The 24,273-nt window shown below is 35.3% G+C and overlaps 2 protein-coding genes across 3 annotated transcripts in view; one reads left to right on the top strand and one right to left on the bottom strand.

Annotated features, from left to right (window-relative positions):
* The window catches only part of LOC123549202 (GDP-fucose protein O-fucosyltransferase 1-like), a 28,850-nt gene extending 9,848 nt beyond the window's left edge, over positions 1 to 19,002 (bottom strand). The window contains exons 1-8 of one of the 2 annotated variants that reach the window (XM_045337104.2): positions 18,852 to 19,002; positions 13,591 to 13,709; positions 12,723 to 12,838; positions 11,387 to 11,510; positions 8,547 to 8,721; positions 6,250 to 6,445; positions 2,923 to 3,079; positions 1,525 to 1,595 (exon numbers count right to left, since the gene is read on the bottom strand). In XM_045337104.2, the coding sequence (XP_045193039.2) occupies positions 1,525 to 1,595; positions 2,923 to 3,079; positions 6,250 to 6,445; positions 8,547 to 8,721; positions 11,387 to 11,510; positions 12,723 to 12,838; positions 13,591 to 13,699 (948 nt within the window). In that variant the 5' untranslated portion in view covers positions 13,700 to 13,709; positions 18,852 to 19,002. Of the gene's footprint in view, positions 1 to 1,524; positions 1,596 to 2,922; positions 3,080 to 6,249; positions 6,446 to 8,546; positions 8,722 to 11,386; positions 11,511 to 12,722; positions 12,839 to 13,590; positions 13,710 to 14,578; positions 14,676 to 18,851 lie in introns of those variants that run through there. The other variant, XM_053524811.1, reaches the window with a different exon arrangement.
* Positions 19,003 to 20,981: 1,979 nt separating this feature from the next.
* Positions 20,982 to 24,273, top strand: part of LOC123549171 (otolin-1-like) — an 80,658-nt gene continuing 77,366 nt past the window's right edge. The window contains exon 1 of the mRNA XM_045337050.2: positions 20,982 to 24,076. The gene's annotated coding sequence lies outside the window, so the exon portion shown is untranslated. The remainder of the gene's footprint in view (positions 24,077 to 24,273) is intronic.

The raw sequence follows: 24,273 nt of genomic DNA, 5'->3' as shown, positions 1-24,273 counted from the left end.
CAAGTTAGAAAAAATGTCCACTTGTCCGGATTTGCATTTTTACAACAGGCCAAACTTCTGTGCATGTGACAAATGCTTGTCCGGTTGACCAATGATTGATCCTCAAGATCACAGTCAGAGACATTACATATAAAATCAGACAGTTCTGAGGCAAAGCGAATGTCGACTTCTGACGAAAAGCCATCAAAATCAGATTTAAATCAAATTCAGTTGAATCTGTATCACTGTTTACAATTTCTTTGATTGTTATTTTACGTGATGCAGCCATTTTGTTTAGATACTTAAATAGACTACTTCGAGACTGACCACATGCTTTATGGGTTATGTAATTGGCTGAAAAGTGGGCCTGATATTCAAATTACCTGTTAAGTCATGTCATCCGGGATCTTCGATCTACATATCAATGCACAATTTTGGACTATATTTTTCAGAGGGCACTCGATAAAACATTTATACTGACCAATGAATTTGGGGAAATACCAGCGCATGTGACCTATGGGTTCTACAAGTGGATGTCATTTGAGACCTTAACTTTATATAGTAACAGGTATTTTTTTCATCCGGAAATTTGAGATAAGATGTCAATGCACAAAATGAACTATTATTCATACGGGTCAGTGGTTCGGTAACATAAACAAATCGATGTCAAAAATGAACACGCTCAGTGGCACTTGCATGCAGAGATGGATAATGGCGCTTAATGGTGCTTCTATGCAGATATAAATAGCTTGGCGGCGCTTCTATGCGTGAATAGACAAGGGCGCTCTCAGGCGCCTGTAGGCAGTAATGGGTTAAAATGATGTTGCACGACAAATGACAGATCATCCACCTATACTAATAGCTCACCCTGAACAATATTCAAGTGAGCTAAAACAACCTGGAAACTAGAGCTGCTTTTGAGAAAAGCGCATGTCTCCCACAACTGCCTAATCATCTGAATAGTAGTATATGAGTCAACCATGCACCGAGACCTCAACTGCCTAATCATCTGACATGATTAGGTCTTGGGGCATAAATGACTCCTATACTACTAATGATTAGTAGTATACGAGTCCTTTATGTGCCCAAAGACCTGAGCATTTTTCGGTAATTCAAGGGCCATATTCCTAAGTGCCTGGGCCCACCTAGCTAGTTATTGAACTTGGCCAAGGACTTACTGGCAAACACATTTTGTTCAAGTTTGATGAAGATCGGATGAGGAATGTTCGACTTGGGAGTGCAGACAAGATTTGTGACAGATGGACAGGAGTAAATCAATATGTCTTCCACCACACAGTGTGCCTAGTTATCGAACTTGGCCGAGGACTTATTGGCAAACACATTTTGTTCAAGTTTGGTGAAGATCGGATCAGAAAGGTTTGACTTAGAATGCTGACAAGATTTGTGACAACGGACAGACAGACAGACGAACAGACAGGAGTAAATCAAAATGTCTCCCACCACACAGTGGTGTGGGAGACAAAATTACCTCTGGTTGTCATGTTCCTTTACAAATTTGCTTAATAACCTCTATGCAACACTTACCTTTTTAAACTTCTTTGATAATTGACTTTTAAGATCTTTGCTATCTGTGGCAATGAACACTGTGGAATAACCTGAAAAATAAACCAGCAAAAATGCAATCATAAAAAAATGTGCATGAATGTGTAAAAGCTGATAGCTAAAATAAAATTTCTGTCTAAGTTTCAATCAAATGTTGGATTATTATTGCGACACCGTCAACAAATACACAAAATAATGCAAAATGTATTCCACATTTCTGACATTTCCATCTTCTATGAAAAGGTTAACATAATAGGGTTATTATACTAGTAGCTCGATCCGGGATGCTGTATTCGGCTCAAGTGGATTTGGCCAGATCAGATCTCACGAAGTATGCTAAGCGCTGAGTGCCATCTGTCCTTGTAAAATCCACGAGAGCAGGATACAGCGTCCCAGATCTTGCTACTGTAATTCAACTTATAATACCCTTTTATTATATACCTCCACCTTTTAGTTTTGTTATTGAACAAAATCTTTGTTTGTAGATATTAAAATAGAAATGAGTGAAGTTTTTGTGTGCGCTATTTATAGAACTGTACCAGGTCACGCATATTAAATGAAAGTAGTCTGGCAACATACAATACAAAAAGTACAATACAGAATTTTTTTCTGCCTGTTCATATTTACTTGTGAAATACAAGCTGTATATTTGAGAGAATATATATAGGTATATAATAAAATTGAATATTATGAAAAAGTTACATACACAAGCAGAATTTGCAGTTAAGATTTCAGCCAAAGATGACAAAGGTTCAATTTTGAACCTAACAAAGACCAACATTTTTTTTCAATTTATTAAAGAAATCAAACTCTGTATCAGAAAGCAGTCTAAAATTTATCGTCATTTAATGCTCCACACATCCAGAATTACATATCTTTTTTCTCAAAGTTTAGAAGATACTTTCTAGAGTTAATAATTGCAACAGAAAGAAATTTTAAAGTGTTTCCATCCGTTTTAGTTGATAAAACTCTCAATATCATTAGTCATGCTTGAATTGAACTTGGATAAACTGTGAACCTTGAAATGTTTGCAATGACAATATTTTGTATTTTCCAGTCAATTGACTTTTTCGCAACTATAATGGTCATGTCTTAACAGCAATATTCTAGCGGTACTTTTAACCAGAGATGATTTTGCAACTATTTATGTTAGAGACTATATGTCTTTGTTAATTTCCCTAACTTAAAAGAGTGAAAAATAATTTCTAGATTTACAGTAAAATAGAAGGAATTAAGCTGTACTTTACATGTTACACCTTAAAATATCTTCATAAATAACAGAGAAGGGATCATTTTCTAAATCTAACATCATTTGCTATCAGTTTTAAATCTGTTGAAAATTTGCTGTTAATCTGGAGGGGGAGTTTTCAAAATACTTACCTGTAGATTTTAAAACTTTTGACAAATCTCTGAAAATTGTTTTCTCTGACTGGTAACACATCTCCTGTGATGCTTTTCCATGTTCATTTCTGTATCCTAAACACTGAACTGCGGCAAACATATTAGGGCTCGAGTCTAGATGTTTACATGCATTCTCCTGTAAATATATATAACTCTTCTGTTTGTTCTGTCATTAACGAGAAAGAATATTATCTCAGCTATTTAAAGGACACCCTTAGGTATAATCACCATGGAAACGGAATGTTTTTGCTTGTTTGTTGTCTATTTTTTCTAAGCAAGGGTTTAAACATTTTTTTCAACAGTATATCAGTTATATAATTATTTTCATTGATCAACTTAGAGATCCTGAATTCTGCACTTAAAGATACTTGTTCTTTCCAAATAAATGACATATACCCTTAATGACATATTCCCTAAATGAATCAAAGGTGGAGGACAACGTATTGTCTTTTGACAAAACATTACAGAAAACATTTGACTGACCTAGGTAATTGCCTAAAGACAGTTAGTCTTGGACTCTACCTGCCGAGCTAACCAGGTTGCTTGAAACATTTTGTCAAGTCCAGGTATGAGCCTCATTGTCAAGTCAAGTTTTACAAGGTGACCTGGAGCTTTTTTTCAGGTCCAGTTTTACTAGGTGACCTGAAGCTTTTTGCCAGGTTCAGTTTTACTAGGTGACCTGAAGCTTTCTGTCAGGTCCAGTTTTATTTGGTGACCTGAAGCTTTTTGTCAGGTTCAGTTTTACTAGGTGACCTGTAGCTTTCTCTCAGGTCCAGTTTTACTAGGTCACCTGCTAATTTTTATCAGGTTCAATTTTATTAGGTGACCTGAAACTTTTTGTCAGGTTCAGTTTGAAGCTTTTTTTCACTAGGTCACCTGGAGCTTTTTGTGAAGTCCAGTTTTACAAGGTGACCTGAAGCTTTTTGTCAGGTTCAGTTTTACAAGGTGACCTGAAGCTTTTTGTCAAGTCCAGTTTTATAAGGTGGCCTGGAGTTTTTTGTCAGGTCCAGTTTTACAAGGTGACCTGAAGCTTTTTGTCAAGTCCAGTTTTATAAGGTGGCCTGGAGTTTTTTGTCAGGTCCAGTTTTACAAGGTGACCTGCAGCTTTTTGTCAGGTTCAGTTTTACAAGGTGACCTGCAGCTTTTTGTCAGGTCCAGTTTTACTAGGTCACCTGCTAATTTTTACCAGGTTCAGTTTTATAAGGTGACCTGAAGCTTTTCATCAGGTTCAGTTTTACTAGGTTGCCTGAAGCTTTTTTTCAGGTCCAGTTTTACTAGGTGACCTGGAGCTTTTTGTGAAGTCCAGTTTTACAAGGTGACCTGAAGCTTTTTGTCAGGTTCAGTTTTACTAGGTGACCTGAAGCTTTTTGTCAGGTCCAGTTTTACAAGGTGACCTGAAGCTTTTTGTCAGGTCCAGTTTTACAAGGTTGCCTGGAGTTTTTTGTCATGTCCAGTTTTACAAGGTGACCTTAAGCTTTTTGTCAGGTCCAGTTTTACAAGGTGACCTGCAGCTTTTTGTCAGGTCCAGTTTTACTAGATGACCTGAAGCTTTTTGTCAGGTTCAGCTTTACTAGGTGACCCGAGGCTTTTTGCCAGGTCCAGTTTTACAAGGTGACCTGGAACTTTTTGTCAGGTCCAGTTTTACAAGGTGATCTGGAGCTTTTTGTCAGGTCCAGTTTTACTAGGTGACCTGAAGCATTTGTCAGGTCCAGTTTTACTAGGTGACCTGAAGCTTTTTGTCAGGTCCAGTTTTACAAGGTGACCCAGGGTTCCCGCTGTCCATCGCCAATGGTGCCAAATACAACAAAATGTAAATTCTGGCGCTAAAAATCTCCAATTGGCGAATTTCATTGGCGCCAACAAAAAATCAGCAATCTGATCTTTCTTGCCTGTAATTATTACCATATATAACAAAAATGGTATGTCGCCCCTCACAGACCATTGGTTCCAACTTTGGAGCCACTGGTGCAAACTTTTTCTGATTGGCGAATTTGTTTGCGCAAAGTGAAATTGACCCAGAGGAAACCCTGGTGACCTGAAGCTTTTCGTCAGGTTCAGTTTTATTAGGTGACCTGAAGCTTTTTGTCAAGTCCAGTTTAACTGTCAACCTCAGGTTTACCATTTTACAAGGTGGCCTGAGACTTTCTTTTTTTTGTTGGGTTTAACACCGCACCAATACAATTACTGGTAATTTGGCTACTTTCCATCTGTTCATGGTGAATTATTTCATCATGAGAGGGCACCTGGGTAGAACCACTGACCTTTCGTAAGCCAGCAGGACGGCTTCCTCACATGAAGAATTGAACACTGTTAAGTCCAGTTTTACAAGATGGCCTGAAATGTTTTGCCAAGTCCAATTTATCAGATGGACTGAAACCTATTTATTAAGTTCAATTTTACCTGGCAGCCCCAGGTAACTTTTTTACGAAGTCCATTTTTACAATTTTATGGCATCTACTTTCAACAGGCGATACCTTCAGTATGTACAGACAATATATTGTTGGTTTACCATTAGGATGTAATACAGCTTTGTTTAACTAATATCTACATGTTGGAAATATGTCACAGGTTTAGGATAACTGAGGCTGCAGACTTTTGCTGACCACTTCACACTATTCCATTCATAATGAACATCAATCTCCACAAACTAAAACAAAAGCAACTGAAAACAACTTAAGATAGAGTATCAGTCTTTGATCAGACAACCACTAACAGTAATATATGGAGAGTGATTGTCTATCTGGGAAATAGATTTTAGTTTTGCGTGCTTTGTTGGCAAATAAAACATGGTTTTGAGTTCAGATGCGTAGTAATCTAATCACAAAAGCCTGAGTGATTAATTACGAAGCATCTGAACGAAAAAACTAAAATCTATTTCCATTCTAACACGTTCGAATCAACCAGGAGGTAATACTAATCTGGAATAAAATGCGTTTCAAATACGAGGGATAGCTAAAAGTAGGTCATTTTGCAAAACGTATTCTAATCAACAAGACAATACATGGTAAAATCCTTCTTTGTTTATATAAAAGAAAATCTTAAAAGTGCTAGAATGGATAGTAATTGTGTAGTGGATAAGCCTGAGCACAACTGGGAATGTGTGATTTTAACTAGTACTTCTTAAACGTTGAATCTAGTGAGCTTCAAATTATTCAAAATCCAGCTAAAAGCTTATAATATGAAACTAGTGAGTGCATTATTATCTTTACAAAACAAAGGTGGTACTTCCTGAGATTTACCTGTTTCAAGGGTCTATTTTACTTGTATTGAAAATAAAGCTCCTTATGTACACAAGTTTATACTCACAAAATCTGAACCCAGTCGTAGATGAATGCCAACAAATTTTTCATCTCCGATATTTTCCTTTATAAACTTGTCTCTCTGAGCAGCTATGTTATCAGACCATTTCAGATATTTGTGGAGACCTACATTTTGTTGCTGGACAGGAAAAGATGCTGGTGCGCCTGTAAATGCCAGAACTGGGAATTTGCTTACAGGATACCTGAAAACAACAAAGCAACAAAAAACATAATTTTACAATGGGTATTGCCATACAAGATTTTTGTTACATTTATTCTAGCATAAAACTGCTGTTCTTGTCACTTTTTGGTGGTGTTTTAACAAGAGAGAAAACATGTGTTAACAGAGAGATACTCATGCTCATGTGCTGTTATAACACCTTTTTTATATATGGGAGTTCCATGGCAAAGTGTAAACGTATTACGGCCCCGAACGGATAATTCAAATGGATATGACGTCGTGAAAAAAAACTCAGATATTCCCACCCACTTCATGGAAATTTAATGACGTTGAGGGAGAATGTATTCATTTATTAGGTTTTTTTTCTCCCAGATTTTATGCTAGAATAGCGTTAGCATAATGTTCATACGTTATAACACGAAAATAAAGTACTTCTATTTGTAACTGACAGTAGACAAAAAGGGATTCAATTAGTTTAAGGCAATATTCATTAATCTTATTACTTAATAAGCAGTACTTTAGATGACCAGACAGGAGGGTATCAATGGCCTTTAGTAGCTCACCTAACCCAACACATATTAGAAACATCCATTAAGAATGTTTCAGACCAAGTTAGGTAAATATCCATCAAACGTTCCTGAGAAGTTATTCAATAGAGGATGTAAGGTATTGCTATGCATAAAATACCTTTGTTGAAGCTTTTAATTATTCTAATTTTTCGTTGTATGAATTTGTTTCCCTGTAACAGCCTAAACTCTAATCAAGTGACCTGACTTGAACAAATTTAGTAGAGCCAATAGAGAATGCAATGCGTGTAAAACATCTCAACACTGGTTCTCTCTGAAAATGATTTCATTTATTGTTTCCTAATGAAGCTCTATGCCAAAACACTAACTATTGTGACTGCCCCATTAGTTGCCTTTTTTTTTAAGAGTCTTAACCCTTATCATGCTGGATATGATTGATTCTGCTTTTGCAACCAGTGTAGATCCTGATTAGACTGCACAGATGTGCAGTCTGATCAAGATCTGTGCTGTTCACTATTCAGTCAGTATCTTTTTTATAAGCAGCCCTTTTAACAGTTAATGGTACTGTCCAAATTGAAAGATATATGGACAAGCTCATTACAGAAATTTAGCAGTGTAAGGGTTAAAGTTAATAAACATGGTAAGAAAGCACTGGCTAAACCTTACAAATAACTTATGTTTAACTTGCATTTTTTTGCCAAAGACTCCTTTTTAAAGTATATCATATGTAGCTCTATGTGTAACAATGACAACTGTTGCTGACCCCGAGTTTGTGACCTGTGTGGAGACCCTGAACTCAATCCCAGGTACTTGCCTTGAACAAACTTCAAAGTCATAAACTAATGCTTCACTTGTAGAACACCCTCTAAGCATTGCAATTTGGAAAAGACTACTGTATAAGTGGATAGGACCGCGGGTCGAAGTTTGCGAATTACAAATTCCAGACATTTGGCGTGTGGAAATATAAGCGAATTCCTGATTTTCAACTTGCGTAAAAATAGCACTTCGTACGAATCACTGAATTGTCTGGCGCAATAGTTGCACTTTCGCTGACAGTATTATTATCCCTTATGGGGAAATCATGCAGTTACAGTTGCAGTACATGATTGAGGCATGCATCTTTAAGTTCTACCTTTGTCATGTACATGATGGTGGCATTAACTTTAAGTTCAATCTTTGTCACGTACATAATGCAGGCATGTTCCTTTAAGTTCTATTTTTCTGTTATGTACATGATGGTGGAATGCCTCTTTAAGGTAGATGACCCATAATGATGCACAACAATTTCTGTGGGACTACATATTCTCCCTATACTACTTTGATATTCTTCCACAGGCAATAGAGCTCAAACAAACATGACAAACGCCGAAAATCAAATACGGAGACTGCGTAATCAAGTGGAAATTGCCAATTGTCCTTACAAGTTCGCTACCTTAAGTTCTATTTCATCATCCTGGAATCCTCTTTTAAAACGCAAATGACCTCTACACTACCTATGTTGTCAGATACATTGCTGTACATAATCTGTTATCTTTAAAACTAGGTTACAATGGATAGGTTAAAACAAAAGCACACTTTAACTTTCTCTAATCTTACCTTTCTTTCCATCTTTTTATTTCACTGTGTGTAACATCATGATACAGCGGCTGGTAGAATTCAGAACTGTCAAACTCAACATTAAATGTGTCCCAGAAAGGACCAAAAGGGTTCCCTTCTTTGGCATTGCAATCATTTTCCTTAGCACCGTAAGTTCTTGCTTGATAACAAAACACTGGAAAAACAGAAATAGGTCCATACAATTTTTAGAATAAACATAAATAAAAATTTAAACCTGTTCAAAAATTTCTTGACAAGTTTAATTTAGCTCTAGTTTTGTGTCTAGCCACCTTCATGTTAATTTTTGCTGAAATTCTAACTGGCATGTACACGCACCTTGAAATACTAGAGTGAAATTCTAAGAATCAGAGCCTTGGCTTTTGCCTCTCCCACCCTGAGTCTGATGCTTTACCTATAAACAGCATATCAATTAAACCCAATAACTAAGAAAGATAGAACTTGGTTTAAGTCCATTTTGATTAAAGTAACAGCTCTTGGCTATTACCAGCATTAAATAAATACTCATTGATGATACTTTTCACTTATTCATATTCACATTTTTCTGTAAAAATCATGTCATTTCCTTGGCATAAAATTTAATTGTTCCTGTCAAAATGCTTCTTTTCCCCAAGATTCCATGTTTTTTTCAAACTTTAAGATAAAAAATAAATTGAATAGTAATTTGTATTTTGGGATTTAAGTTAATATATGATAAACTACAAAATAACACAAAAATTAGCTCTCACCAATCATTACTTACCTATACTAACTCTTCTCTAAGTTTAACAAATTTTGGAAAGTTTTCAAACTTTATACAGAACACCATTGATGTAACAATAATTTAACAAAACCTCTGCCAACAGAATATCAGATTTAACAAGAGATGTCAGTAGCAAGAAATGAATGCTCCTGGAAGGGGAGTGTCCTTAGAGTGAATTAGGATAAGGGCCCTTACCTATGACCTTGACAGAAATGACTATTGTCTGTGACCTTGAGGGAAAAGAGAAGACTATTGCAAGTGACCTTGACCTTGAAAGTACGAAGATGACTCTTGCCTGTGATCTTGACATTAAGAGTTAGGTCCATGTTTCTGAGAAAAAAGTTCGAACATCACCAAAGAATTGTTTTACATGAAAATTACACAGCATATAAAGCATTTATATTATTCTACAAAACCATTGTCAATTTACTCATATATTATTTAATTCTGGAAAGGGACTGCATGAAGGGGCCACACTTCTGGACAGTTCAGCACCTTTAAAAACTCACCATTTTTAAAAAGCTGTTACATGTCTCCATTTAGATGAATTTGCAACAATGTACCAGTGCTTAAACTTTACTTAACTAGGTTAAACATTGTTTTTTGACAAGTGTTTACTTTAATTTCTTTACAAATGGCATTCTTTTTTGAAGGGGGAACCCTCTTTTAGAATATTTTAAGTATCCAATTCTTACAGAATGGTAAAAATGCATTGGACAGATAGGTTGTTTTTAAAGATGTTGTTCGTTTTCTAAATATTTTTTGTGGATTTGTGATATACTGCTAAACTTTAAAGGTACAGAAATTATTCTTCCCGTGACTTTGAGGATAAAGACAGGACTCTTGCATGTGACCTTGACCTTGAAGGCAGAGATGACTCATGCATGTGACCTTGATGGTACAGAGATGACTCTTGCTTCTGACTTGACGTTACAGAGATGATTTTTGCATGTGACCTTGACCTTGCTAGTATGGAGAACTTTGCAACAGACATAACTTCTCATCACACTTAACATTTGTATAAAGTTTCATTGTAATCCCTAGATTTGTCAATCCACAAAATTAAAGCCTGACAAACAAGTTAAATTCCCATTAAGATTTCTTTCTGTAGAAATCCACTTAAAATCCACAAATTCATGTCATGATGTAGGACTGCCATCCAGCTGGCTAACGGAAGGTTGGTGGTTCTACCCAGGTGCCCGCTCGCAATGAAATAATGCATGGAGGGGCACCTGGGGTCTTCGTCCACCATCAAAGCTAGAAAGTCGCCATATGACCTATGTGTCAGTGTGACATTATACCCAATAAAAAAAAAACAGGACTGGCAAAATTTTATGCCAAAGAAATTAAATTACAGTGAAACACCGCTCGCTCGAGCATCGATGACTCGAGTACCCGGGCTCGCTCGAGCAATTCATGTGGTCCCGGCCGATTTCCTTCCATTTTCTATGTGAAATTACCATGGCTGAGTCGAGCATCGATAACTCGATCGCTCGAGCATGACATCTGGTCCCTGTGTATTAATTTACTCTTTGCTGTTTCTGGCAAACTCGAGCAGAGGTGTCGAAATTTTTTAGTTTGGATTTACTGTCACAAGACTTTATGTACAGCAAGCTTATCTGAAGACTTAGCTTTGGATGGAATATAGCCTTTTCAAAAAATTGAGAAGATAATTTTGATATGCACTTGTTGATAAATAAAAATAAATAGTCCTTGTTTTTCACAAGTCCCATTTACAAATTACGTATTGAAACGTCTATCTTAGATAACGTTTTAAATACGTTTTTTTGAAAATGTCACAAGTATGTTATTATTACGCATCACCGTTTACTCTGCAAATGGTCGCGATGACAATTGGTATTGGTAAAACAAACCTCAATTTTCTTCTTATGTTGGTCAATGTTCGGGTCGCTCGAAACCATGGATAATTCGAGCATTTTGCCCATCCCCTTGCGACCTCGAGCGAGCGGTGTTTTACTGTACTTCACAGTACAACGTATAAAGGTATTTCCGAGAAGAGTGCTTTTTCAGTATTAACCAGGATAATATGTGCATTATGAAGTTTTAACCCAAAATTTACCAGTTCTCTTTCCTTTAGGCCACACCTCATCTGCCAAGTTTTCAAAGAAAGATTCCATAGTAATCACTCTGTGAAATTCTAATAGAGGCTTCACTTGGAAATACACATCAAATGGAACTTGCACCTGTAAAACATTGCTACATCAGTCAAGTTTGTTTTTTTAACAATAACTACAGACAATGCTATATTACTGATTCTAATATGACTAGCAATGTATAAATCATCAAAACAATATTATGTTGAAGTCACGTCGACGTGATATTTAGCGCCATGTATGCACCAAGAAATAGCGCTTTCAAATTTGATCCAATATTTTACTTGATAGCATGTTTAAAACAAAATGGCACATTGCACAACTGTCTTGATTAATTTACACACATATTAAGCCGGTTATTCACTTTGCAGAATAATTCACCATCATTTTTTGCCCAAATTGAACTCTTCCGAAAGACGTATTACCATTTCGGGCTCTGGTGTGTATAAACAAAGGAGTGTGACAACCTACAATTTGGCGCCATGCATATGCCAAGAAAAATTATAACCGCCCATCGTGCATAAATAGTGTTAAAATACTGCTTTGCTACAAATTATTTTTTAAATCTAAACACTGAAACTTTTCCTATTTTAATTGTCAATACTATATAATTATTATTAAACCAATTATTAAAGTCCAACCTGGACTAAGGACCACCTCTGAACACAGATCCCCTAGCTCTAAAGATTTCTGGTTTTCTTTTCTATCTTAAGTATTACAGTGTAATTTTACCTGTGAATAAGACTACTTGCCAATGAAAAACACTTTTTGTCTCTCCAAAGGCAGTGTATAGACAGATTTAACAGTCATTGTAATATACTGGTAACCGGTTTTTTACTTACATGAAGGGAAAAAAATTTCTTATTTGCTAACTAAAATGTCATTACTCTTACTATAGACAAGTAACAACATCTACAGGAGTATTACTGTCAATCTGGGTGGCCAGGTGATCTAATGGTAACACATCTGACTCTCTCAATTTGATGAATCCAGAGATACAGAGTTCGAATCTCGGTCCAGGCAATGGAAATTTCTGAGATGCTCTGTAGCGCCTCCCATCCAACTCAGAGGGCCAGGATTGGTTCTTCTCAGGAAAGAAGGTTTCAAATGTGTCAGTGCTCTTCACCCTGTAGGTTAAAAAATTAGGCTGTCTCTTCACAAAGAGCTAGACTAAGCTAGCAAGATATGCCTTTAATCTATCTGTAGCTCCCCTAGTTAAAATATACACATGTATGTATGTGTCTCTGAAGATGTTTATCATGAAAATTCTTCTACATAAATTTATCACATGAAGAGACTTACTGATCTTGGTGCTGGAAAATGGAACTCAACCCAAGGTGGAAGAACTAGTGTTCTATCTAAAGCCTTCGCAAAACTTAAAACTCCTAGGAAATGGTCAGCTTGGTTACCAAATCTTCCTGCAAGATATAGAACATTATTGTTGCTGCATACATTGCAAAAATCAACATTTCATATTTCTTACTATACAAGAGACATATGATGGTCTTAAATTCACTATTCTTGACCATTTGACCTGGAATATATGTTATGACATACTGTATCATTGAATATAACTAGAGCTATCACTAAATGTGATTCATATCCCAGCTTAGTAGCCTTGTTTTAAATGGTTATAACTGTAATTAGTAACACTCACTATATCCTGTTAACTTTTCTCAATGTATCTAGGATACTATTTCGTTATTAATCAAGAAAGTCGACGTATTTAAGCTTTTCAGTATATTTCATTTTCAACAATTGCCGTATCAAGTCATACTGAATTCTCTGAAGTAAGTTTAAATGTATTCTCTTAAAATTAAAAACAGTGAAAAATGAAATACAGTAAGAATGATGTCAACAATATATGAAATTATGCTCTGAAAATGCTTGATAGAATAACATATACAGTCAAAATGGGCTAACTCAAGAAAAATAATCAGACATAAAACTCTCAAGAATATGCATAAAATATGGGTATTACTAAAAAGACGATTTGTAACTGGACACGAAAGTCCTAACAATATGGGCATATCTTCTTCATGTAAATAACATATACAAAATTTCATTTAAAGTGGATGAAAACTGAATTATGGTCAATGAATGCATCTTCTAAATAAATTTAAAATAAATTTACAATCAGAGCATACAATAATTGAAACAGACAACCTACCCATACATGGACAGTACATAACATAGCCATTTGGATCAACCTGAATTTCTGATCCCAGTGAAATAACAGAGCAGAGCAAAACAAATAACACATGTGTAACCGCCATCATTGTGCTGAGCCTGAAAACATAAGCAAACTCATAATTCTTACAAAATGATAACTAAATGAACATTTAACCCTTACCCTGCTATATTTCTATAATGGACTGGTCCATCTTCCAATTTAGGCAGTACCATTTATCATTTGAAGGGGTGTTTACCAAAAATTTACTGACTGAATAGCGAACAGTGCAGACCATGATCAGACTGCACGGATGTGCAGGCTGATCTTGGTCTGAACTGGTCGCAAAGGCAGAATCACTTGCCGCCAGCAGGCTAAGAGTTAATATGAAGCAAAAACTTTGTAAGATACTTGATATGCACTAAGTTATTAATACTGCAATTCAAATGGTATTAAAGCATTTTGAGAAAATGTTTAAGTTAAAAATAGCATATGAGTGGCAGACAAACACCTTAGTAAAAAAACAACAACAAATAAAACCTGTCAAAATATCTCTTAAAAGCTTATCATTTTTTGAATTAGGGAAACCATTATGTCCAATTTTCTACTATCAACTTTGACAGCTATACATTCCTTCAAAAACAAGAATGCTTATATGACACATGCCCCCTGAAGATGCTTGACAGAACAATAAATAAATTTCCACAACAGAGCCATCAGTAAAGAAAAGAAAAAAATCAGGTTTGTATGCCCAAGTTCATTTCATGTAGATGAGGTATACCATGTTTAATTCAACATGTTCAAATTGGATGGGAACTGTCGGAGTTGAAAACACATGCTCTCAGTCTGATGTACAATGTAGTTGTAATATTTCAATGTCCCAAAAAGGGCCATAGCCAAAAAGAAATATTCAGACATGAAACTCCTGACAATATGTGCATATCCGTTTCATGTTTGGTAGGAAGAAAAGTGTCTTGTAACTGTTTACTTTTTCTGCAAATTTGAGCTGAATCTGGATGGATGGATGACCGTTTCCATTACGTCTGACTTCCGTTACCTCAGGTAAGAGTTCAGACACGGCCGTCTACATGGAGCTAGGAAAGTCGATTCATACATCATAAATATTATAACCAGTTGAATATAATACATCTACCTATTATATTTTTAAAAGGAAGTGTCTGCCCTTCCGGTAACCGGACACCTAGACATAGACATTGCCCATATTTAACAAGAGCACCGCTTTGCGGGTGCAGATGTTCCATTATGGGCCATAATTCTTGCAAAAAGCAGGATGGAGTTATCGCTAATTCTCAATAAGATAGAACAATTGAGATTTAGAATAAATGAAAAATCAGCTGCTGTAATTTTCAATTAATTAGAGCGTATTCTGAAGCCATGGGTGTGTAGAATCAAATGCCAAAATAAATTCCAACAATCTCTTTTTAATTTTTTAATGAAAGCTATTTGAATAAAGGCACTGTAATTTCAGCAGTAACGTTAGTTTCATTACCACCAGTAATAATTATTGTAATATATAAATGAAAGTTTGTATAGAACAACCCGTTTTGCAAATGCCTTTTGAAAAGGTAGTCGTATATACAGCTAAAGGTTGTTCACAAAAGCGCTGACATTGATTATTAACTGTACATGGCAAACTGAAAATAAAGTGTTTTACAAAACAAACACAAAAAAATACAAATACAATAATTTTGTATTTTTTCAAAACGTGTAACTACAAGATGTTTTAATATATTAAACCAAGTGTATAACAATGAGTTATTTAAACATCTAAACTAGAGAAAACAACTGTTATATAGGTTACTTATCTGATACTTGCCATGAAAAAAAAATCAAGAATAAAATCCCTCTGAATAGTAACGTAGGTTTCACAAACATTAACTAACTAATGAACGCTATGAGCAACGAAATAGAAGGGGCGTATGACATAGCCGACGTATGTTTTGCTCAAAACCAGAAACTGAGGTGTTTTTATGGATGAATACTACGTTTTATGCTAATATGAATGTGTACGTAAATAGTCGCATCATATCAATTCCACTGTATTGAAATGTAAAACAATGTGACTGAAATGTTTATTATAATGTATTGCTTAACATTTGTCTACGAAAATGGTAAGTTGAACCGATTAAAATAAGTTTAACTTCGTTTGCTAATATCCAAATTTAGTAAGAATGTGACATGTTTTCTTTGTTTTTCATGTAACGTATGTTTCAAGTTAAGTAAGAATTATTAGTGAAAGACGGTCAACATATTACTGCAGAATAATTCATATCAGACAACGGTTTAGTGGAAAACCTTTCAGACTAACAATTCAAAATTGCATAAGAATGGATCTATAAAAAGATACACAGGTTTACCAGGATCATGCATACGTTGGCTATGTCAATGGTATAGTTTTATGTTTTATGTCTTTAAAAGCAAAACGCTTTGTCTCAGCCCTTTATACAGCAAACATAAATTGTCATAATGTTCCTATTATTGTGTCTTTGGGTAATTTCTGCTTGCTGTAAAGTATGTTACATTTCTACAGTTTCGTGAAACATCTCTGCTTCAGCAGTGTCCGACATCGGTAATTGAAACATTCTCTTTGACTTTCTAGACGCGATCAGGTGGCTAATTTTAAACAGTATATGGGACTTTTCTCTCAAGACAACATCTTCATTGCTGTGCCATGGGAACAACGCTTTCTTTTTCTGCACGAAAGTAACCGTGTAATCATAATCATCGACATCCGGATGTACCTTCACACTCTCGCCAACATACTAGTCTCCTTCATAAACAGCTGCGATGTAGTCGCCTGTATCGTAATATGTACTTGGGGAACTAGATTTCAACTTTTGTGTTATCTGATTTCCCAGTGTCCAGTACTGTGTATGAGTCACACATACAGCATGAAGCAGGAACATCTTACCATCTGAGGCCTTCTTACGCTCACTGTAGTGCTTCTGAATCTCGGCTGAATCTGAATCTGGCATTCTGAAACATACGTTACCGTAAGAGACTAAAGGTCGTATTAAATAAAATATTCTAAATAATGTTTCATGTTGTAATAAATTGCATGTAACTAATAGAATACTTCTATTCTAATAAAAAATAATTCGGAACTTACTCCCATTTTTAAAAGATTTATTTTTACATCTACTCAAAGATGTAAATTGTAAAATGTACATTAATGAACTTTTCTGTTATAATACATCTTTGCAACGAGTTTCTAGTACGACATTTTTTAATATTTAACAATACTATGCAGGGGACTGTAATAACAACTTATAATATTAATGAAATTCCAGACCCTTTATGGCCAGAATGAGAGATTTATTTGATGAAACAAACGTTACCATAGGTAACGTATGTTTCTGTACTTTTGACGACCATATCTCTGTATGAATGCTTTGAGTACGAATTTACGCCGTCTGTTTACATAAAAAATATTCCAACAGTATGGACAACACATAAATCCACATAAAATGAGTGTTTCAGCAAAGAATGTACACTTACCTTCAGGGCAGGTATTTCAGGATAATTCGGTATTTAGCATGTACATTTCCCAGCAAAAAATCAAAACGATAGCGCCCTCAAAACATGGTTGCCATTTTCTTGAGGACGTCAGTGTACAAATAAAACATTTACTGCATTCGTAATGCAGTATACCATTGATTTTATACATTTTTGATAACGTATGTTTTCATAACGTATGTTTCATTTCGACTTTGCGATGTTGTAAAAAATGGCTGTGTGGGTGTTATTCTGAGGCTTTAACCCCGATTAAAATATAAACCCTGAAATATAATATCCTTTAATAGTACATATATAGCTTAAAAGTTGACCTCCAAAACCAGGGTAACGTTTGTTTCATTCTTAATGTCCTTGTGCAATTTTTAGCAAAAATTTAAAATATTCGGAAAATGCAAGTTCTTGTAATGTTTCTGAGGTTAATTCAATATATATTTATGTACTGACATTTGTTCGAGGCAGAAATGTTTATAAATATACCCTGCTTTGACTTCTGCACAGTGATGATAAGAAAGGAATCACTTTCTTCCTGCATTTTGGCGACATCAGATTATTTTATACAGCAAAAGGGTTTTGTCATTGGGAAGACTGATTGGCACGCGCAAATAATCAGTAAACATACTTTTTTTCACACTAATAGTAAGAAAATGCATTAGTTTGCCCGTTAACAATGTAGTAAAGGCGGCAAGTTGAAAAATGGATGTGGCGACAGTAACGTATGTTACGTTTTTGGGGACTGGAAGAGCTAGTGTGCCAGAATTACACTGCACATTAAGAAAATTTACCATGTTTCCATTTGCCGACATTGACATCTACAATAAAATTTTATCAATGGCATGTCGGATCTTTCCAATTAAGAGATATCCTTTGGAACATCAAATGGCACGTTTTATTGAGAATCAGCGTTATGTTTCTCGTTATACAGAGTCAGCTTTTGATGGTGAACATGTGTTGCAAGTTTTAAAGCAATAGCTTCGATAGTTTTGGAGGAAAGCTGACCTAAACACAAAACTTAATCAAGAAATCTGATTTTCTAAGTCCAAAAGTGGCCATGATTCTTGCAAAATAACAGGATGGAGTTATGTTTCTTGCTGTACAGAGTCAGCTTTTGATGCAGACTTGCCACTAGACTGATAATAAATATATTTCTACATTTTTCCCTTTTTTTGACGAATTCAATTTCATAGAAACAAAAGCCAGTCTATTTAAGAGATTTTCACAGAGGAATGATGTTGAAATTATCATATTGGACATAGGATATAGATTGGCTCAGTTCACTACATTTAATCATAAAAATGTAAAAAGATATATCATAGTCTAGGAGCTAGTCTACTTTTGATGGTGAACAAGAGTTAGTGTTGCAAGTTTTAAAGCAATAGCTTCGATAGTTTAGGAGAAAAGCAGACCTAAACACAAAACTTTAACCAAGAAACCTGATATTTTCTAAGTCCAAAAGAGGCCATAATTCTTGCAAAAAGCAGGATGGAGTTATGTTTCTTGCTGAGTCAGCTATTGATGGTGAATTTAAAGCAATACTAGTGTTGCAAGTTTCAAAGCAATAGCTTTGATAGTTTTGGAGAAAAGCTGACCTAAACATAAAACTTAATGAGGCAACGCCAACGCTGATCAAGTGATGAAAATAACTCTTAATTTTGTTTCTCAAAACGAAAGTAAAACGTGTATTACGTCAGGTGCTATATTTAGGATCATAATTTTGTCTACCGAACCTTTAGCTAGACTCCAAGTCCAAAAGGGTCTGGTTTACTGGATTCGTATTAAACCACTGCCTGGTTTGACTGGCAGATTGTTAAGTTATGCAGCAAATGAACGTGAGTCGTAAGGTAAAAAACTTCCTTGCTTCTGAGGCAAAATCCTCCTTTGAAAAGAGCGCTTTCAGTAACCATAACTCTAGATTCTATCATGTTCTAAAACCTGGGGTGGTGGTAGAATCAAAACTTGGGAAATTTTGCGTTAATTATATAACTAAATTAAGCTATGATTAGCCTTTATTTAATCGTCGTTGCAAGTAGCTTAGAGCGAAACTGGTCTATCTTTATATAGGAATAGAAGCAGATAGAATAGTTTCGCTCTAACCCCACGATTTGGTCATGTAACGCTCGAAGTTTGATGAATCTGGTGGGAGGTACAGTACATATGTAACGTAATTTTTAAAACTGTTGCGTCCCTGGATATACAATCAGTATACTTACTAGTCCAGTCAGGTCGTTTGTACAGCTTATTGGACTTTCTGATGGCCAGCCGTATACAAACGGAAGTCGTTCGACCCTCCTGGTGATCAATAAATTCAATGGAAGGTCTAGTGTCATATGTGCCCCACGTTGCACGTGCAACAATAGCTTTGACTTTTTTTCGTCGTCAAGGCAATGTAAGGTGTTCCAGTTTAGTCCGGATGTTCTCAGAACATATCAAACATAATTCCACAGTGTACTGAAAGAAAGCGCTGCAAGATTATGACCTTCTGATGCTGACCAGAGTCTTACTTAAATTATCACTATGTCGAATGCCGCAATCGAGGTAGATAGCATAAAGAAAGTTAATGTAGTCAATTTGGGTCTTCACACCTATATGTTTGTATATTTAAGTTATAGACCCATAACGGCAACTTACCGAAATACTGGGACCTGTTAAAACTTGGCATTGGAATCATCAAGATAAACATTCTGACCAAGTTTCATGAAGATAGGGTCGTAAATGTGGCCTCTACAGTGTTAACAAGTTTTTCCTTTGATTTGAGAATTTGACCTAATTTTTGACCAAACATGACCCAGTTTCGAACTTGGACTAGGAATTATCAAGATAAACATTCTAATCAAGTTTCATGAAGATATGTTCATAAATGTGGCCTCGAGTGTGTTAACAAGCTCTTCCGTTGATTTGACCGTGTGACTTAGTTTTTTAAGTCATATGACCCAGTTTTGAATTTGGCATAGGACTCATCAAGATAAACATTCTGACCAAGTTTCATGAAGATAGGGTCATAATTGTGGCCTCTAGGGTGTTAACAAGCTTTTCCTTTGATTTGACCTGGTGACCTAGTTTTTGATCCACACGACCCAGTTTCGAACTTGGCATAGAAATCAATAAGATAAACATTCTTTGCAAGTTTGTATAATTGAAACCTCTATAGGCTATAGCTGAAAGGGCCAAAATGGAAAACTTTGCCCCTTTCAGGGGCAGTGACTCTAGAACCTATGATGGAATCTAATCGGTTTTCGAAAAGAACCGAGATCTTATTGTAAGTGTGGTTAAACGCCACTTCTATCGTGTTCACAAGATAAAAATTAACAAATATTGGCTACTTCAGGGGTCAATCTGGGGCCATAACTCCTGAACCTATGATTGGATCTGACGAATTCATCATGGAATCCAAGATCTATTATTGTTTACGATATTCTGCAAGTTTGTATCAAATCAAACCATAAATGAAGTCTCTATATGGTATGGCTGCAAAAGCCAAAAAAAGGAGCAAATTTTGACTCTTTAAGGGGCCATAACTCTGGAACCCATGCTGGGATCTGGCCTGTTTTCGAAAGGAACTGATATATTACTAGTATGCCAATACGGGTTGTGTGCAAGTCTGATTAAAATCAATTGGAAAAAAAATGCGGTCTCTACCGTGTTCACAAGCCAAATTAGCTAATTTTGGCCCTTTAAGGGACCATAACTCTGGAACCCATGATGGGATCCGGCCAGTGTTCGAAAGGAACCGATATATTATGTCAATACAAGTTGTGTGCAAGTTTGATTAAAATTGATTGCAAAATGTGGTCTCTGTTGTGTTCACAAGAAATTGTGGACGGACGCCGAAGTACGACGGACGAAGGGTGATCACAAAAGCTCACCTGTCACTAAGCTAAAAAACACATTAGAGCAACAACAGCACCTACAATTATGTCCATCCTGCCCGCTGACCAGACTCCGGAACTAATTTCTGAAATGCTTGGGTAATGAGAGCTGTGGAACGGAGAGGTTTTAGACCCTATCTTGCGCGCTGCTAACCTGTGTTGGTACATCTAAAAGAATAAGAATTGTCTTAATTGTACTTCAGTGGTGACAGCTTATTATTTTAAAAGCGTCTAAATCCATATATCTTAATCTCCAAAATTTTAAACTTTGTAGATAGACCTTCTTAATCCAATTTGTAATCACTGTTATGTATCTGTTTAGTAACCCCCACCCCCATAGACATTGATGATCGTTAAGAAAAAAAAATACATCATGTATATACTTTTTCTAATTTACATATGTTTGTCTAGAGGCTTACTTAAAAATATTTGAAATATTGGTTTTAACCTAAATCCTATAGTAACACCCATCTTCCCAATTTATTTTATTACAAGACGGATCAAAAGTAATATCATATAGTTTTAGTCTTAGATCCTACAGCGACTGCCTTAAACTTGTCTTGATTTTATCACGATTTTATCTTAGGTGGACTTATATGTATCATTATCATCTGCAAAAGAAGTTTTGATATGGATAAACAAACCTCTGAATAAATATTGGCACTTCATGAACTTAAAAGACAATACGGAAGGGTAGTAGAGCAATACCCTAACGAACAGACCCAAGTGTCAGAGAACCACTAATAAATTATTGTTAAAATCATTCAAGTCAGTTTTCGTTTCTGCTTTTGTCACTCTCTCCATCCCCGATCAACATAAAACAAAACTAATAAGGTACAGTATTGCGATTTAAATTTTTTATTTTATATAAAGGCCCCATGTGGTTCTGGGACGATCTGTGTATGAAAAAAAAATGGAACCACTGCCTTACCCTTGCATCATCGTAAGAGGCGACTAATAGGGTCTTAACACTTGGTTTTGCTGTAACTCTGTGATTCCAGCAGGTATGCAAATTTTGATTCCATACCTCATGTTTTTATTTCGATGTAAATGAGATGTGAAACCAAAATTTGTAGTCCTGTTTGGCGCCATATAACCTATACTGTGTTGGTGCGCCGTAAAACCAAAATAAATAAATAAATAAATATTTTATACAAAGGGTCACATATATTGGGTTGAGTTAAGTTACACTTACCCACATTTGGATATATTCTTTGGTATTTTTTTATATTTTGGGTACTTAAACATATTTTACTAGTTTTGGCAAAACATGCAATGATGCTGTGTTGAATCAATAGCTTGATGTCTTATCCACATAAAGGGTATTTTTGGTACTAAGTTACCCTCTGGGTATATGTATTTAACAAATTCTATACCCGCTTATATAGTGTCTGTTGGAATAGATATATCATTAATTCAACACTTGTTAATACACAATGTGTATCTGAGTCATACGTTGCTGATATAATACATTACGACATTGTAGATTTTTTCCTATCACGAGGGCGTGTTGAATCATACGACTGTTCAATTTATGCACTATATACAGTGCATATTTTAGCTTATAAATTACATTTTCAGTGTTAGGAAATGTATTAATATAAGTTTTCGAGGAAAGCTTGTTTTCAGATCTTTTACATTATTTTGATTGTAAATTTTATTGTTTGTATGTATGTATGTATGTATGTATGTATGTATGTACATGATATATTTAATAAATACTGTTTAAACTAATTACATTTTACCCTTGTTGCACAGATAGCGTTTTGTGCGTGTTTATTACAAACTGTTTAATGTTATATTTCCAGTTTCATCACAAGAAATTCCCCGAAAACCATGGATTTTTTTTATGATTTACTTTCCGGGGCTGACCCTCTAAGCCCTACCAAAACCATATTTGGGAAATAGTTGCTGTCATGGCAACACTGTCGTTCACCATATTACACTTCCTCAAAATTGGTACAAGAATGTCTTTTAGAAATTTGCAGTCCAAAAACTAGTTGTTAAGGAAGATCTACAACTAAAATAATTTATACATCTTTTAAATAAAACAGAAAAGCTTGACAAAACAACAAGACTTTTAAATGACAGGAAATCCTGAAACTAATGTTTAATAAGTATGTAAGATACATGCATTTAAACGACAAAGCCATTTTCCCATAATTTCTTTATTGGTTTGGCATACAATGAATAGAAATATTACGTTGAATTTAGAAGCTGTTGGTCATGGTTTGACTTACTTTACAAGTTCCTTTTTATTTAAATGAGTAAAAATTACATTTCATATTACATGTATTGGTTATATATAAAAGAGAAAAGGCAACGGTATTAGTGATACCAGAATGGCTGCCACTGCTGAGAGATGTTTAATGTCTTCCTTTTAGCATTCATTATCCAAACAACCATTCCCTTATTTACATGATTCTGAAGTCATAATAATAATCAGCCATACAAGACGTATATATATGAACCATTCCTTTAATTAGCCCTCTCTGTGCGCAAATCGACAATCCCTTTTGTTTGTATCTTGGTCACTCTCTGGGATTTACGTCAGCGCTCAATACCATTGAACACACTGGTCAGTAAAGACAGACGTTGACGCAATTTGTTCACATGTCTCTTTGTGAAACATTTAAATCTAAAGGATGTAAACAGGGGAAAAACAGCTTGGAAATAGTCAGTGTAGATCGGCCTCATTCAAGCGGCTTTTGTAAACACTTTATTTAAAAGAATTAAGGAACTATTTCAACTTAGTCTACTAGTAAATAAAACCACTTGATCATTGCAGTAAGTATGAACGACAGATAAACAACGGCTGTGTGTACAAAAAATCTTCTAAAGCATCACTGTCTCAGTTTAACATTCAGAATTTTGCAGAGAGGAAAACCCTTTGTAAGAAACCAAGGCTGTTAAAGGAAGAAGCTTTAAAGACGTCGACGAAAGAAGAAAAAGTATCCACGAACGTTAACTCCACTGGTCTTATTCAAAAAGCATATATTTGTTTTGTGTCCCTTTATACGAATACTTCGACTGGGGCGGCATTAACACATTCGAATATGAAATGTGATAACAATTGGGCCGAAATAGTAAGAAATTTATTTGTTGTAAAGTCTGTTTTTTTCTAATATTATTTGTTAACATGTTACTTTATGAAGTTGTATCAACGCCAAATTGTTATTAAAAAGCATTTGCATAAAATGAAAGTTAGTCTAAATTACAGAATGGACTTCGTGTTAAATATACTTTAAATGATTTGCAGGTAGTATCACATCCAGCTTAAGAT

The sequence above is a fragment of the Mercenaria mercenaria genome, chromosome 15, assembly GCF_021730395.1.
Source record: "Mercenaria mercenaria strain notata chromosome 15, MADL_Memer_1, whole genome shotgun sequence".
Lineage (NCBI taxonomy): Eukaryota > Metazoa > Mollusca > Bivalvia > Venerida > Veneridae > Mercenaria > Mercenaria mercenaria.
This window is presented reverse-complemented; position numbering and strand designations above follow the sequence as displayed.